The sequence below is a fragment of the Vidua chalybeata genome, chromosome 23 (genome assembly GCF_026979565.1).
Source record: "Vidua chalybeata isolate OUT-0048 chromosome 23, bVidCha1 merged haplotype, whole genome shotgun sequence".
In the NCBI taxonomy this organism is placed as follows: Eukaryota; Metazoa; Chordata; class Aves; order Passeriformes; family Viduidae; genus Vidua; species Vidua chalybeata.
The window spans coordinates 5,381,583-5,398,919 of record NC_071552.1 but is presented as its reverse complement, the minus strand read 5'-3'; the positions used below and the strand labels follow the sequence as shown (position 1 = coordinate 5,398,919).

The 17,337-nt window shown below is 53.9% G+C and overlaps 2 protein-coding genes across 9 annotated transcripts in view; one reads left to right on the top strand and one right to left on the bottom strand.

The window, feature by feature from the left end:
* Positions 1–1,946, top strand: part of PKNOX2 (PBX/knotted 1 homeobox 2) — a 91,043-nt gene extending 89,097 nt beyond the window's left edge. For all 8 annotated transcript variants that reach the window (XM_053963393.1, XM_053963387.1, XM_053963388.1 and 5 more), the window contains one exon: positions 329–1,946. In XM_053963393.1, coding sequence (XP_053819368.1) covers positions 329–576 — 248 coding nt within the window. In that variant the 3' untranslated portion in view covers positions 577–1,946. The remainder of the gene's footprint in view (positions 1–328) is intronic.
* Positions 1,947–2,950: 1,004 nt separating this feature from the next.
* On the bottom strand, positions 2,951–17,337 carry FEZ1 (fasciculation and elongation protein zeta 1). Its single transcript, XM_053963395.1, has 10 exons — positions 17,234–17,337; positions 13,309–13,611; positions 10,281–10,377; positions 9,266–9,367; positions 8,243–8,459; positions 6,783–7,054; positions 6,042–6,122; positions 5,592–5,667; positions 5,038–5,103; positions 2,951–3,114 (listed from the first exon to the last, which is right to left on the bottom strand). Exons 2-10 carry the CDS (start codon positions 13,581–13,583, stop codon positions 3,098–3,100), a joined length of 1,203 nt encoding a protein of 400 aa, XP_053819370.1. The 5' UTR covers positions 13,584–13,611; positions 17,234–17,337; the 3' UTR covers positions 2,951–3,097.

The window sequence follows — 17,337 nt, the reverse complement described above, 5'->3', positions numbered from 1 at the left end:
GGACAATGAAGAGAGAAGATGAAGAGCAGAAATGAACATACATCAGACAAGATGAAGAGAAGGAAAGGTAGGACTTGAGAGAAGATGAAGAGAAGATCTGCCCAACCAATCTGGGCATCTACTTGCTCAGAACTAAGGTTTCTTGTTATTTAATGATGCATTAGCTAAAAAAAATTAAGAATTGGACCTTGGGGCGTGACTGAGGTAGGTGGGACACCTATGGGTGAAGCTCTCCAAGCTTTTCACTCTGGTTATTCTTGGTTTATGCACTTCTTTTGTCCTTTCTGTATTAGCTGGGGAGTCCTTATTTCTGTACTTTTAATTCCAGGCTCCCTCAGCATGGACAACCTCCAGCCCCTCTCATCAGCCACTGCCACCATGGCCATGCAGCAGGCGATGCTGGCAGCCCATGACGACTCCCTGGATGGCACTGAGGAAGAGGAGGAGGATGAGGAGGACGAGGATGAGATGGAGGAGGAGGAGGAAGAGGAGGAAGAGCTGGAGGAAGAGCCTGGTGGCCTCCCAGCAGCACCTGGTGCTGACCTTGGTTTGGACCACAGTGACTCACTGGAATAGTTCCTCCTGCACCCTCCCAAATCATTGACTGAGCACCAGATACAAAATTCCCCCTGAAATGCAAAAAAATAAAGGCAAGAAGAAGAAATTAGTGAGAAAAAAGCAAACTGGCAGCGCTGGCAGAGGCCCTGGCTGCCCCCAGGAGCGCGGGGACCACCACGGCAGCGCACGGAAGCGAAGGACACACGTTTACAAGGCACATATTGTGGCCAGATTAATCTTTTATTTCAGGTTTTATTTTTCTTTTTCCCTTCATTTTTTTTTGGTAAGCAAAAGCATTTTTAGGGAAAGTTGTTTTCCCCACGTGACGCTCGGATGCCGTTGGGCAGTGGTGGGTGGGCCACTGCGCCCATCCCTTGGATTTCTTGGTGCAAAGAAAAGCCAAACCAACCCCAGGACTTGATGCTTTTTGGATTTTTCCCCCAGAAGGGTCATTCACAGGCATAAATACTGGCATGGAGGGGGAAGAAAAACAATCAGCGAGTGCAAATTCTGCTATATCCAAGGAGGGTTTGGTGCTCGACTCATGGGATTGCCCAAACCTCCCAACTTTGGCCCCGATGCTGAGGCTGCTTGGTGACTCTGGACACAACTCTCTGGAAAAGGGAGGGAATTCCTCCAAATCCTTTAATTTATGTGCTAAAACCTCTGCTGAATCTGGAAAAAAATCCAACTCACCTCATTCTCGTCCTTAAGGGCCGAGATTGGACGCAGAGCTGGGGCAAAGGCTGCCAGAAGTAAAACTTTTCCAAGGCATTTTGGCACAGAGTTAGTTAAAAATGGGGAAAAAATTGGTTTTAAAAAATGCAAGATTTCACCCAAAATTGAATGGCGATGTGCAAGACTCGCCTGGGTGGAAGGAAACTAAGTATTGTTGCTTAAAAGCTGATTTCTCCCTGGTATTGTCCCTCCACATGGCAAAATGGTGGAGCTTTAGCCCCATGGGGGAGGGCAACTGCCAAAAACCCTGTATTTTGGGTTTTTTTTATTTTGAATGCTAACAAAAGGGTGTATTCGCCTTAACATGTGGCATGGGAGGAAATGCAAAAGCAAACCAGGGCAAAAATAAAGGAATTGTCTTCTGCAGGTTCCTGCTCTAAATGTGAGATTCCAGGAGAAGGATCATTTTCGTGGAGGCTTTTTGCCCATATTGTCCTTTTTTTTCTCCTGGCTCTTGAAGAGTTTACTAAAGAACCTGAACAAGAGCTGGGATTAAAAAACAGAAGTGATGCAATGGGCAGAAATGCCTATTTTTGGATACTGATCTGGCGTGAATGTAATCTGTAATTTCATAAAGGATTCATTGTAATTTAGTATTAATTCCTGGCCATTTATTATAAAGTGCTACAAGATGAGGGGTCGCACCTGTATTTTCTTGGCAGCTTCTTCCTTTGAGTGGAGAAGACCCAAAATGCAGGAATAACCCCACAAAATGGGCAAAACTTCCCTCATAAAACTAATTTACCTCTAAAATGGGTGGATGGACCCAAACTGAGTGATGTGGAGAAAATTAGATTTATACTTCCAAAACTGATGGTCCACCAGAAATGAAAATTTTCCCCCTCAAACATGCTTCAATGGAATTTTGCCCACTAATGGATGATGCACACCCCAAAATGGGCTGTGTTCTTCAAAACCAAGTGATTCTCCCCCAAAGTGTTCCAGACAACCCCAGAATGAGTGATGGTCTCCAAAAATGAGAGATGCTCCTCAGGATCAAATGATGACCCAAAAGGGGCTAATCTCCCCCTGAAATGAGTGATTCTCCCCCAGAATGGGTGCTCACTCCAAAAGGAGTTGTATCCTCCAAAAATTCTCCCCCAGAATGAGTGCCATGCCCCCAGAGGATGCTGTCCCAAACTGCTCCTTCTGGAAATGAGTGACTCTTCTCAAAATAAGTGACTTCCCCCAAAATGACTGAACTTGCCCCAAAATGGACAACGCTCTCCAAAAACGAGCAACAACCCCCAAATTAGGCACTCTTCCCCAAAATGACTGACAAACCCCAAAATAGAGCAATAATCCTCCAAATGGAAGTGATGGAACCCCCCCTGTCCCTTAATGAGCCATTCCTTAATAATAGGTTGATTTTCTGGGTGATGTTTGTGCAATTTTTAGCAGAAAATCAGGCCACAGAAAAGTGAAAAAAATGGGGAAAATCCCCAAGGATGGAATTTAATCTGAATTTTGCCCCTCTGATGGTGGCAGCTGCAGCCAGCAGCTCATTAGCCAGATGTTTGTGTTTTGTAGAGATCCCAGAATATTCATGAGCTAAGTCTATGACGCGATTTTTTTGCTTAAAAACGTCCTTTTCCTATCAAAAAGTTGCAAAGCACCGCCACGAGCAAGGGGAGACACAGACACTGGACACCAGTTGCCTAATTAATGTAAGGAATTCTTTATTCCCAGCTGTGCAAAGGGGGGAGTGCAGGGTGGGGCAGCCACGGGTGGGTGACCCTTGTTCCTGGGGTTTGGCCCCGATTTGGAGGCGCCGGGGTGGGAGTGTGGGGGCAGCACCGCGTCAGGTCGGGCAGAGCACTGCAGAGAGAGAGAGAGAGAGAGAGAGAGAGAGAGGGGCTGGGCACTGCACGGGGGCACCGAGGGTGCAGTGAGGCAGGAGGGTGCACAGGGGTGTGTGGGGAAGTGTGGAGGTGCATTGGAATGCAGGAGGGTGCACAGGGGTGTGTGGGGAAGTGTGGAGGTGCATTGGAATGCAGGAGGGTGCACAGGGATGCAGGAGGATGCACAGGTATGCAGGAGCATGCACAGGGATGCACAAGGATGCAGGAGGACACACAAGTGTGCATGGGGATGCATTGGAATGCCGGAGGATGCACTGGAATGCAGAGGGATGCACTGGAATGCAGAGGGATGCACAGGGATGCAGGAGGATGCACAGGGATGCATTGCAATGCAGGAGGATGCACAGGGATGCAGGACGATGCACAGAGATGCATGAGCAAGCACAGGGATGCACAAGGATGAAGGAGGATGCACTGGAATGCAGAGGGATGCACAGGGATGCATTGGAATGCAGGAGGATGCACCGTGATCCATGAGCATGCACAGGGATGTAGAAGGATGCAGGAGGATGCACAAGTGTGCATGGGGACACACAGGAATGCACAATGCAACGCTGCACGAGGGGGCAGAGTGACACACAGGTCTGCACTGGGCTGCACAGGGATGGGCAGTGGTGCCCAAGGGTGCCCGGGGCCACACAAGGACACACGAGTGTGACCAGGACAGGCAGAGGGTACAAGGACACACAAGTGTGCATAGGGACAGCCAGGGGGGCACAAGGACACTCGAGTGTGCACAGGGACAGGCACAGGGACAGCCAGGGGGGCACAGGGACACACACAGAGACAGCCAGGGGGGCACAAGGACACTCGAGTGTGCACAGTGACAGGCAGGGGGGCACAAGGACACACACAGAGACAGCCAGGGGGGCACAAGGACACTCGAGTGTGCACAGGGACAGGCACAGGGACAGCCAGGGGGGCACAGGGACACTCGAGTGTGCACAGGGACAGGCACAGGGACAGCCAGGGGGGCACAGGGACACACACAGAGACAGCCAGGGGGGCACAAGGACACTCGAGTGTGCACAGTGACAGGCAGGGGGGCACAAGGACACACACAGGGACAGCCAGGAGGGCACAAGGACACACACAGGGACAGGCAGGGGGGCACAAGGACACACACAGGGACAGGCAGGAGGCACAAGGACACACACAAGGGTGCACGAGTGTGAAAGAGGCACCTGGGCACACGAGGGTGCAGAAATGCTGCACGAGGCTGCACACGGGATGCAGGAGGAACGTGAAAGGGATGCACGAGAATGCACACACAGAGCAGTGCACAGGAAAAGCATGAGGGACACACGAGGAATCAGGAGGATGCACAAGAGATGGACAAGAGGGGTGTGGGAGATGCACAGGGATGCACAAGGATGCCTGGGAGATGCAAGAAGATGGATGGGGATGCCCAAGGGAGGCAGAGGAGGGTGCCTGATGGGGCATGGGGGGTGAAGGAGGGCACACAGAAGGTGATGAGGATGTGTGGATGAAGCAGATGGGCCCCAGGATGGGGCAGGAAGCTGCACAGGTACCTCCAGAGGTGTCTGTGACACAGACAGCTGACAGGACAGGAGAGAATGCCTGAGGGATGTGCAGGAGATGCACCCAGGATTCCTGCAGGATGTGTGGAGGATGCAGCAGAGATGCATGAGGGATGCAGGAGGAATGCCACGGGATGTATCTGGGATTCCTCGAGGGTGCACAGGAGATGCAAAAGGGATGAATGAGGATGCAAGAGGGATGGACAAAGGATGCACAAAGGATGCAGTGGAGAGGCAGGAGGATGCAGAAGGGATCTGTGGTGGAGGCACAGAGCTGCAGAGGAGCTGTGTGAAGGATGCACGAGGGGTGTCTGGGGCAGGCAGGGGGGAGCAGGTACCTTTGAGGATGTAATCCGTGAGCAGAGTGGGCACCTTCTCATTCCCCTCCTTCATGGCAAACAGGACTGTGAGGGACAACAAAGCTGTGAGCCTGGCCCTGCTGCCCCCCAAATGTCCCTTTCCCCCCCCAAACCAGCCCCACAGTCGCCACACAATTTCCCCATACAATTTATGCAGCAGGCCTGGGAACACCCACACAAAAAGGACTTCCATGCCCATGGAGCCAATCTGTGGCAGTGCAGAACGGGTGATTTACCCCAAATCAACCCTGGTATAAGGAGCATAAACTGGGGGAAGGTGTTGGCTGCCAACCAGCTGTGCTGCAGTGATGCAAAACGAGGATTTTCCTCACCAGGTGGGTTTGCTGCAATGATGATGCAACGTGGGTGGTAGCACCTTAAATTGCCCATGCTGCAGTGATGCAAAAAATCCCCCAAACTTTTGTGCTGCAATGGTACCCCAAACTGCAGCCACTGAAGCAAAGCAAAACGTGTCTTTGTGTCCCCAAAACCTGTGATGCTGACCCAAAACAGCAGCTTGAATGAATACTCACTGTTGGTGAGCATCTGCAGGTCCTCAACGGAGGGTGGTGAGCCCTTCTTCTCATAGGGAATCACCGTGTTCAGGTACTGCAAAAACAAAAGCCACCCCAAAAAAAACACCCAGATTGCACAAAACTGCCTGGTTTTTGCATCGTCTTAAGACAAATTTATGCAAAAATAGAGTATTTCTGCAGAATTCCTGCAACTGCATTTAATTTGCAGGGTATTTTGGGGAGTACTGAACTAACTAGGGGCTGCAAACTCCACCCAAATCCATCCCTCCTCAGGGAGGACTTTTTGGGGTGAAAACAGGTAATTTTTTCAAGAGGGATTAGCAGGATGTAGGGGATAGAGCAGTTTTGTAAAATGAAGAAAGATTTTAACAGTGGGTTGGGGGATGCAGGGAGGAGGAGTGAAAACAAACAGATTTGGGCAAATTTTTTGTGGGGGAAAAAGGGCACCTGCTTCTCGTTGGTGGTAGGACCAAAAGTCTGGCGCAGGCCGGAGTGCAGGATGCTGGAGATGCCCTCCATGCTGAAGCGCTGGGGGGACAACGTGTCACCCTGTCACCTCCCGGGGACAGCGACATCACCCGTGGCACCTCCTCTGGCACCAGCATCCCTCACAACTCCCTGACTCCCACATCCACACCCTGCCCAGATCCCAGCACCCTGCTCTGTACTGCCATCCCTTATCCCTTTGTCTCCCTGCTCCAAGTCCCCCTGTCCCTGTGTCCTTCCCATGCCCTGTCCCATGCCCCTCTGCCCCATCCTGTCGCTATTCCCATTGCATCCCATTGCATCCCATTGCATCCCATTGCATCCCATTGCATTGCATCCCATTGCATCCCATTGCATCCCATCCCATCCCATCGCATCCCATCGCATCCCATCGCATCCCATCCCATCCCATCCCATCCCATCCCATCCCATCCCATCCCATCCCATCGCATCGCATCGCATCCCATCCCATCCCATCCCATCGCATCCCATCCCATCCCATCGCATCCCATCGCATCCCATCGCATCCCATCCCATCCCATCCCATCACCCCCATGCCCTTCTGCCCCCCCCGTCACTATTCCCATTCCATCCCATCCCAACCCTCATCCCCTTGCCCCATCCTGTCCCCACATCCCCCCACCTCCTCCCTGACCACCCGAGGCACCCCCACTCCGGTCCCCTTGGCCACCAGGTGCCCACCTTGCGGGGCATGTGGCTGCCGCGCTCGGAGCGCGCCCCTTGCAGGCTCAGCCCCTTGTCCCTGCGGCGGCGCCGGGCGGCCTCTCGCTGCTCTCGCTGCTCGCCCTGCACGGCCAGCAGCGCCCCGATGAACGCCGTCTTCACCTCCTTCTCGAAAGCCAGCTCGTCCCGCCGCGCCAGCTGCGCCACCAGCTCCGCCGAGAGCGCCCGGCTCGCCGCCTCCGCCCGGCCCGCGGCCGCCAGCAGCTCCCGCGCCGACAGCTGCCCCAGCCCTGCCCGCGGAGCAGAGACCGGCTCGTGTCCGGGCACATCCCGCCACAGGGGCTGCGTCCCTTCCAGCCCGTCTCGTTCCACCTCCCTGCCGCGAGCAACGACCCCTCCCACCGTCCCAGGCTGCTCCAAGCCCCGTCCAGCCTGGCCTTGGACACTTCCAGGGATCCAGGGGCAGCCACAGCTGCTCTGGGCATCTTGTGCCAGAGCCTCCCCACCCTCACAGGGAAGTTTCTTCCCAATCTCCCATCCATCCCTGCCCTCTGGCAGTGGGAGCCATTCCCTGTGTCCTGTCCCTCCATCCCTTGTCCCCAGTCCCTCTCCAGCTCTCCTGGAGCCCCTTCAGGCCCTGGAAGGGGCTCTGAGCTCTCTCTGGAGCCCTCTCTTCCCCAGCTCTCGCAGCCTGTCACCACAGCAGAGGTGCCGCCGCCTTTGGGGCATCTCTGTGGCCTCCTCTGGACTCTGCAGCCAGTGCCATGCATGGGAAACGAGGGAAACGCCTGGTGCAGTCAGGGACACCCCCAGTGCAGTCAGTGAAACGCACACTGCAACCATTAAAATGCATCTCGTGCTGAGCGAGATGGGCTCTGCATTTTCTGAGACACCAAGAGATAAACCCGTTGTGCAATTACTGATACGCTCAGCGCCGCAAACGATGTGCCCAGAGCAATTAAGGGACTTCCTGGCACAATTAGGGACATGCAAGGTGCACTCAGTGATCTTCACAGTGCAATTAGTGACAGGCAGGATGTGATTAGTGACATGTACGGTGCAATTACTGACATGCATCGTGCAACTAGTGACACGTATGGTGTGATTATTGACATGCATGGTGCAATTAGTGACATGCACGGTGCAATTAGTGACACGGTGTGATTAGCAACCTGCACAGTGTGATAAAGAGCAGAGCAATGAGTGAAGTGCCTGGGCTTGCTGGTGAAACAGCCCACGCCACCAGTGACAAATCTCATGTGCGTGGAACACCCCATGCAGAACACAAAGGCTCCTGGTGAACCCCACGTGCCTTTCCACACCAAAAGCCACATCCCTGTGTTCTTCACAGTTTTTGCCAAGAGCCCTTCTGGCCAAATCCCAGAGCAAGCCAGCACTGAGGCCTGGAGAGACTCAGTTGTCCAATTTGGTTGGAATTGTCCCCAAAAAGTGACTGGCCTGGGCTTTGCTGGCCATACCTTCGTGGGAGCAGTTGTTGTTGAAGGCAGGGGAGAAAGCATGCAGCTCCCGCAGCAGGATGGGCTCCGTGCCCCCACCACCACTTTTGCCTTCAGCATCAGCCTTGGTTTCTTCCTCCTCCTCCTCATCCTCTTCCTCCTCCTCTTCCTCTTCACCCTCGGGGTCAGCCTCGGGGTCAGGTGAACTCTGCATGAGCTCCTCCAGCTCCTCGATGACCTGTGGGGCATCAATGACCTCCATGTGCACCAGCATCCTACCTGCACCTTGCACCCCACACATCCTGCACCCACACCTGCAGCTGCCCTGCACCTGCTCCCTGCATTCCTGCCCTGCACTCACATCTGCAACTGCTCCCTTCATCCTGCACCTGCATCCTCCATCTGCAGCCAGCTCCCTCCATCCTCCATCCTTGTCAGCATTCTGCATCCTGCACCTGCATCCTCCCTTTCATCCTGCATCTGCATTCTGCTCCCTTCATCCTGCATCAGCACCTGCTTTTACATCCATCTGTGCCCCGGGTCCTCTGTTTGCATCCTGCATCTGCATCCCACATTCCATGGACACTGAGGACCTGCATCCACTTCTAAATCTGCATCCTGCATCTGTCTGCATCCTGCTCTCTGCACCCACCTCCTCCTCCTGCATCCTGCATCTCCACCTGCATTCTCTATCCTGCATCCACACCCTGCTGCTGCCTCCACATCCCCCTCCCCACACCTGTACCCTGCATCCTGCACCCCACATCTGCATCCAGCAGCTGCATCCCCCCCCTTTTATGCTTCCCCCCATGCCACCCCTTTTGTACAGCAGCACCCACAGCCCACCTTCCCATGTGCACCCAAGTCCCACATCAGCACCCACAGCCTCCACTTCTGTCCACATCCATGTTCCAGGTCCTGCATGCCACACCCCAAGACGCTGGGATTTGGCTTTGTCTCGTGCTTTCAGCTCGTGGTCATGGGGCTGAGGTGGCCAAGCCTGGCTTTTGGAGGACATGCAGGGCTCCAGATGCCCACGGGTACCTGCTCAGCTGTCAGCAGCGGCTCCTCGTTGATCCCAGAGTCCTGCTCACTCCTCTCAGTGAGCTCCTCCTCCTCTTCCTCCTCCTCCTCCTTCCCCCCGAGCTGCAGGAGACACAGGCTGGGCAGCCTTGGTGGCACCACAGGCCCAGCCTGGTGTGGGCATGGCCCCAGCACGGGGACAGCCACAGCCCTGGCTCAGGGGGACATGGGGGGTGGCATGGGGAGACACTGGATGGGGACATCAGATGGGACATGTTGGACGGAGGGTATTTCATGGAGATGCTGGATGGGGATGTTGGATGGGGCTTTGGACAGCGACACTGGAGACAGTGGACAGCCCTGGAGGGGGAGGTGTTGCCAGAAGATGGATGGAGATGTTGGACAGGGAGTGTCGGATGGAGAGCTGTAGAATGGAGCCATGGAGCAGGAAGGAGACAGGGAGAAGTCCAGGTGTGCTGGATGGAGGTGCTGGATGGAGAGTGGTGGTGCACACGCTTGGTGGAGACACGGGGGGTGCTGGGTGGGGAGATGAGGGCTGGTGGGGCTGAACAGGAGAGGTCTGATGGAGACACGGGGTGGGGACACCAGGTGGGGACATGGCAGAGGGGAACACCACCAGGGAATGGATGGACGGAGATGCTGGGTGAGAAGGCACCTTCTTTTTTCCCACCTTTCACCACCTTTTTTCACCTTTTTAGCAGAAAATAACCCAAGGAAGTTATCTTCTCTTCCCCCTTAAGCAACACAACCAAACGGGTTCAATTCTGTGGATACTGGGACATTTTTACAACCCCAAAAGCAGCTCTTGACAGCACAAACTCACTACAAATGCAAACCCATTTTCTACCCCAAAAACACCCACCCCACCCATGGCATGGGGACAAACTGGCAAGGACCAGATGCTAAAACAACCTTTTTGGGTAGTTTGCAGTGCCATGATGGCTGCTGAGCCCTGGGGCTGACTGACAGCTGTCAATCACAGTCAGGGGATCACGTGGGGACGTCACAGCCGTACCTGGGGGTCGGTGCCATCGAGGGCCTCAGTCCCAGGGAGCTGCCACGGCCGGGGGGAGCTCCGGGGGGCAAAGCCATCGGTCAGAGCATCCCAGACCCTGCAGGGAGGCGGGTGGTGAGTGCTGATCCCAAAATGTTGCACCTCAGAGACACATCCCAAAAAACCAGCACGCCAAGATGCTGCAAAGCATCCCAGAAACATCCTGAAATGACCTCCAAAAACGCCCAAATGCCACTGAGATGCCTGAAATATTCCAAAACACCCCAAATTATATCCTAGAAAACCCCAAATGCTGTCCTAGAAGACCTCAAAGCTTCTCAAAATAGCATTATGAAATACTGCCCTGAAATACCCCAAAGTACCCAAAAATGCTGCCCCAGCACCTGAGATGGCCCCTAAATGTCATTTTGAAATGCTGCTATCAAAACATTCCAAAAGTCACAGCAATGTCCCAAAATATCTCTAGATGTCCCCAAATGCCACTCAAAAACATCACTGTGATGCCCTGAAGTGGCACCAAACATTCTCTTAAAGCAGCCCCAAAGCCCCAGGACTCTCTGATAGGCCCCAAAACACCTCAAAACGCTGCCCTGGAACACTCCAAACTTCCCCAAATGCTCTTCTGAAATACCCCAAAATGCCCCTAAAGGTCCCAAAGCTCCAAAATGCCACCCTGTCATGTTCCAACCACCCAACCCCCTGGCTGAAATACCCCAGAGATCCCAAAATGTCACTTTTCAACACCCAGAAATACCCTAAAATGCTTTCCTGAAATGCTGGCCAAACGAGGAGAAAATAGAGAAAGAAAAAGGAAAAGAGGAGAAGGATGGAAAAAAAAAGGAAAGGGGTAAAATAGGAGAAAAGAGAAAAAAAGGGGTAAAGAAGAGATGGAAAAAAGGCCAAAAGGGGGGAAAGGGGAATAAGTGGGGGAAGGAAAATCTGTGTAAAAGGGGAGAAATGGAAGAAAAAATCAGAAAGAGGGAGAAGAAGAAAAATGGTGAGAAATGAAGAAAGAGGAAAAAAGGGGAAGAAGAGGAAAAATGAGAGAACAGAGAATAGGAAAAGGAGGGAAAGGGCCAAAAGAGGAAAAAAGAAAAAATCAGGAGAAAAGGGAAATGGGGGAAAACAGAAAATGTAAGAAAAAAGGGAGAATGAGAGGGAAAATGGAGAAAAGGGCAGGGAAAGTGGAGAAAATGGAAGAAATGGAGGAGAAAGACAGAAAATGGGAAAAAAGAGCTGAAAAGTGGCAACGTTGAGGAAAAGGCCAAAAATGGGAGGAAAATGTCAAAAATGGGAGGAAAGGCACAGAAAAGATTGGAAAATTTTCTCCCCATCTCAGACAACCCCTCCCATTCTCCCACCAGAAATGGGGGGTTCAGTCCAGCACGGTGCCACATCCGAATCCTGAAAAATCACCCCAAAACCATTTGCCCTTTTTCCAACCCCAAACCTGCTCGTTTTTTGGGATTTATTACATTTCCCTTCTCAGCAGGGCTGAATTCCCCTTGGAATTACAGATTTCACAAATTAACATACAAAAATGTGGCTGCCAAATCTTAAATACTTATTTTTTAACAAAGCACAGCAAATTAGTAATTATTCCCCCAAATTTGCTTTTTTTTTCCCTCTGCTCTTAAAGGACCAGCAACCCACAGGGGCAGGCCAAGACCAGCAGTGATTTCTGAGTTAATTATGGCAAGAAATGGTTAAAAACTCTGGAAATCCAGTGCCTGTGAGGCCATGGCCCCTCCCCCGGCCTGCACACAGGGCTCATTCAAGGAAGACTAAAAAAAAAAGCCCTGTTTTGCCCAAAGTGACCCAAAAAAGACACAATAAGTGGCACAAAGCGGCGACAGCGCGGCAGCCCCGGCGCGCAGCCAAGCTGCATTTTGCTCTCAAAAACCGTGAATTCGACCGATTGCAAAAATCAATTCAGCTTCAGTGGCTTTGGGGGAAAAAATCCAAACGCAAACCAACAAAACCAACGGATTTGGGGCTTTTTGGGTTGAAAGCAACCCCTTTGCTTGGTGAGAATAAGGGTTAGCGATTTCGGAATAATCCCAATTAAACAGACAAAAAATCCATTGGAAATGTGATAGTGTGTTATCATGAGGAAAATCCCAAGGATTTGCAGGAAAAAATGGCATTTTGTAACAGAACAAGGTTTTTAATGAAACTGTGGAACTGAACACAAAAGGCACAACAACAACTGGGGAGCCTAGGGGGGAATTTGGCCATTCCCTACAATGGTACAGAGGGAGTGGCCGAGCTCTACTCACACCTTACTCAAGGTTTATGCTCAACCCTTGGGGCTTTCCTTGCACAGACAGAGCTGTGGCCCTCTGCAACACGGCATGGGACACACTGCTCTTCCTCCTCAAAGGCTGCTACTCCAGGGACCTCACACAGCTACTCCAAGGATCCTACACAGCTACTCCAAGGATCCTACACAGCTACTCCAAGGAATCTACACAGCTACTCCAAGGTACTGTATGATCATAGCACAGTCCAGGTGCTGATTTGCGTGTGATGGGCTCATAGAAGAGAACAAGGAGGTGCAACAGGCCGTGGCGGTATGTTACTCATAAGATACTACACCACTACTCTGAAGTGCAACACAGTCAAGCTGTGAGTTGGACTGCACGCTTTGGGAGTGTTTCATGACCATGACAGGATGCACGCAGGCTCGAGGGTGGCCTACTTATAGGATGCTACACAGCTACTCCAAAGATACTACACAGCTACTCAAAAGATACTACACAGCTACTCCAAAGATACTACACAGCTACTCAAAAGATACTACACAGCTATTCCACGCTGCTGCATGACTGTGCCGTGATGCAAGGGGCCGAGCTGCACGTGGGCTGTACCTTGCCAGCACGCGAGGCAGCACGCAGAACCCTTACTCACAGGATACTACACGGAGTACGGCACGGAGCACGGCCGTGCCGCAGTGCTGGCAGGTCGCCTGCCCTGTGGGGGGGTTCAGGGTGTGAAGTGGCCCCAGGAGCAGGGGGGCCTTACTCACTCCTCATCCTGCAGGCGCTCCTCCTCCTCCTGCGCCTGGAGCCGCCCCCGCACGGGCGCCAGGCCCTCGGTGGCAGCGTCGTAGTTGCGGAAGCACACGGTGAGCTTCTCGTCGAACTCCTGCACCAGGTCCTCCATGGACTTGAAGCTCATCATCTCGGCGGAGAAGCTCTCCAGCTCGGCCAGCGCGGGGTCCGCAGGGCGCGGCAGGGACCCCCCATCGTCCCCGGGCCCCTCCTCGAACTCCTCCTCCAGACTGACCAGCGGTGCCTCCATCCTCCTCAACACCGATGTGCCGCCTTAGCTGCAGGGACAGGGTGCCCGTCAGGCACCGGGCTACTCACAGGTTACAACACCCGGCTCCCCGCTCCCTTCACTGCCGTGCTCACTGAAACCCTGCTGCCAGGGCTGTTACACAGCCAACAGTATCTCTGTAGTATCCTGGCAGTATCCCTGCAGGATGTACTACCTTCAGAAGAAATTCTGCTGTTGTGGCACTATTCTAGTAGCAATTTCCTAGTTGCAACAAAGTGCTGATAGTGGTCCAAGCAGCTTAGTGCTACCCTGACAGTATGTAAAAAATGTCATACCACTATCCATTTCCCTGAAGTGGTAGTATCTTAGTTGTATCCTTACACTATACTGTTGGATTATGCCCTTTTCTGACCCAGGGATGGGGTAACTGAGAGGTGTTTTAAAAACTTTTATGCCATTTTCAGTCTCGTGTGAAGGGTGAGACAATGCAGATGTTATAATTCACACTCTTACAATCAGAAGCTATTTCCTAATCACAATACATTATAAATGTTTCTTGGCCTATCAGCTTTTGCCACCTCTCAGCCACCCCATCTCTGAGTCAGAAAAGGGCTTAATCTGACACTGTATCACAGCTAAGCAAGTGGCCTGAAAGTGTCAGTAATGTGCTGACAGTACCCCAAAAATGTGAGTGTTGCCCTGATGTACCCCAGAAGTATCTTACCATGACTTTTCTAGTGCCCTTGTAGCTCCTTGGAAGTATCCTACAGATGACTGCACTTTTATCCTGACTCTTGTCCTGACAGCACCTTGGGAGCTTTGTGATAATATCCTGGTACCAGCACAGTAGTACCAGGAATGTTGTATCCTAGCAATGACCCTGTAGTATTTTAGTAGTGCCTTGTCAGCAATACTCATTAGCATTAGCAATACATTTGCAATTAGCAAAGTGATACTTTGGAGTGTTATCCTGATAGCGTCTTTGCAACGTCCTGATAGTACCTTTGTGCTACACTGAGAGTATCCTAGTAGCAGCTCAGCATTGCCCTGATGTTGTACTAGCACAGACAGGAATATCCTGATTCTGTCAGGAGCATCCCAAGAGCATCCTGGTGCCCTGATAGTATCACAGTAGTAGATAACGAGTGTCCTGATAGGATCCTAGTAGTGGTGTCATGGGATACAGCTGTTATCCTCGGTGTGTTGGTGGCACTTTGGGAGCACAAAGTGTTATCCAGATATTTTCTGGATATTTTCTTTTATCCAGATGTTTTCTTACTGCCCCATAACTAAAGCACAACTGAAAGCAACCTGAACGTATCTTGAGAGGAACCTTGTGTGTGCTGCTCCAGTGGTACCTTCATACGAGTACCTCAGTATCAGCCCTGGAAGTATCTTAGTAGCAGCCTGATAGTACCTTAGTGGAGCTCTTGCAGCATCCCAGTAGTAATGACAGAGTATCCTGAGAGTACCTTAGTGCCACTCTGGAAGTGCCTTACTGCTGTCTGCAGAGTAGCCTGTCCACATTCTAGTAAACTCATAGCATCTCAGCAGCACCCTGAGAGCATCTCAGCTGTGTCTTGGTAGTATTTCACTACTCCCTCAGGAGATTACTGAGAATATCCCAGTAGCATCCCAGCAGCAGCCTCAGAGGAAGCAAACAGTAACTCAGTAGTAAGCCAGGAGCAGCCCAGTAGAGGTGGCAGCACCCCAGCCTTGGCCGTGCTTCCCTGGGGAGGGGAGCACAAACATGACAGCTTTGGGAAAACCCGCCCTGAAGGGGTGCAGAGTCACACCCGTGTGCAGCACAGCCACACGCCATGCACGTGTGCCCCACTGGGTGCCCCGAGCCCTGCAGCACACGCCCTGTGCATGCACACCCTGCACGTGTGCGCCTGCAGGTGAGCCCAGCCCTGCACACACCTGCAGCGCACACACACACGGGACAGGGCCCGGCGCTCCCCGTGAACACGCGTGGCATGCACAGAGACATGCAAAGCACACACACGGAGCGGTGCACGTGTGCACAGAGTGTCTGCAGAGAGGTGCACGCGTGCTGCAGCGGTGCACATGCGCTGGGCTGCACACACTGCACTCACATTCACACCCACGTGCCCCGGTGGATGCACACCCTGTCCCATGCAGGTCTGCATGCACACACACCTTTGCAAGCATGCATCCCCACCGTGTGCATGCGTGCACACCTTTGCACTCATGCATCCCCACCGTGTGCATGCACACACACCTTTGCAAGCATGCATCCCCACCGTGTGCATGCACACACACCTTTGCAAGCACGCACCCCCAACAGTGTCCGTGCGTGCACACCCATGCACTGATGCATCCCCACGTGCAATGCCGTGCACACACACACACTGTGCACCCCTGTGCATGCCTGCATCCCCTCGCATACACTTGTGCATTCCCACACATGCACCATGGACCCCGCCATGCCCACAGCACCCAGCTCCAGGCCCCACAAACACCAGCAGCACACTGCGTGCTCACACCTGCACACACCTGCATGTCCACGTGCCTGCACGTGTGCCCCTGCAGCTGCACACGCACACCTTCATGTGCACACACACACCCCTGCATGCACCATGCATGCGCATCTGCACGGACAGCCCTGCACACACATCTGGACATGCACACATCTGCATGCACACACATCTGCACACACACACAGAACCCTGCACACACATCTGGACATGCACACATCTGCATGCACACACATCTGCACACACACACACACAGAACCCTGCACACACATCTGCACCCGCACTGCATCTGCATGCACACACAGCCCTGCACACACATTTGCACGCACATCTGCACACACACACAGAACCCTGCACACACATCTGGACATGCACATCTGCACGGGCACACACCGAGCTGCACACGCACATCCCTTGCACACTCGCACACGCATCTGGACACGTACATCCCTTGCACACACATCTGGGCACGCACACGCACACCCCGTGCACACTCGCACACACATTTGGACATGCACATCCCTTGCACACGCATCTGGGCACGCACATCCCGTGCACGCACGCTCAGCCCTGCGCGCACACGCACACAAACACGCGCGCACGCACACAAACACGCGCACACGCACACAAACACGCGCACACGCACACAAACACGCGCGCACGCACACAAACACGCGCACACGCACACAAACACGCGCACGCCCTCGCTGCGCTCGCCGCCCCTCCCTCCGCCGCTCCCCGCAGGCGCACACCCCGTGTCCCCAAGACCCCCCAAAACGCCCCCGCAGTGCGCGAGCGCATCCCCCCGCCCCGCACGGCCCCCGCCCCGGCGCTGACCCGCAGCGGAGCCGCCGGCCTCGCTCCCCCGGCGCCCCCGCCCTCTCCGCTGCACCCCGACCCTCCCCGCAACATCAGCCCGCGGCGCTCCCCCACACCCGACACCCCCCGCAACACCCACGGCCCCCGCACCCCCGTGCGACCCCCGCCTGCGCCCCGACATCCGCCCGCTGCAAGGACAGCATCGCCCCCCGCTCCCCCCGAACCCCGCTCCCTTCACGGCCCCCCAGCCCCGCACCCACCTGCAGCCCCGCACCCCTCGCCCCCCCCCCCGGGGTCCGCAGCCCCTCCGCAGCCCCCAGCCCCTCCGCAGCCCCCCAGCCCCGCACCCACCTGCAGCCCCGCATCCTCCGCGCCGCGCCGGGGGGTGCTGCGCCCGCACTGCGCAGGCGCGGGGGAGGACCGGTGACGTCACCGGGAAGGGGGATGCGGATGGT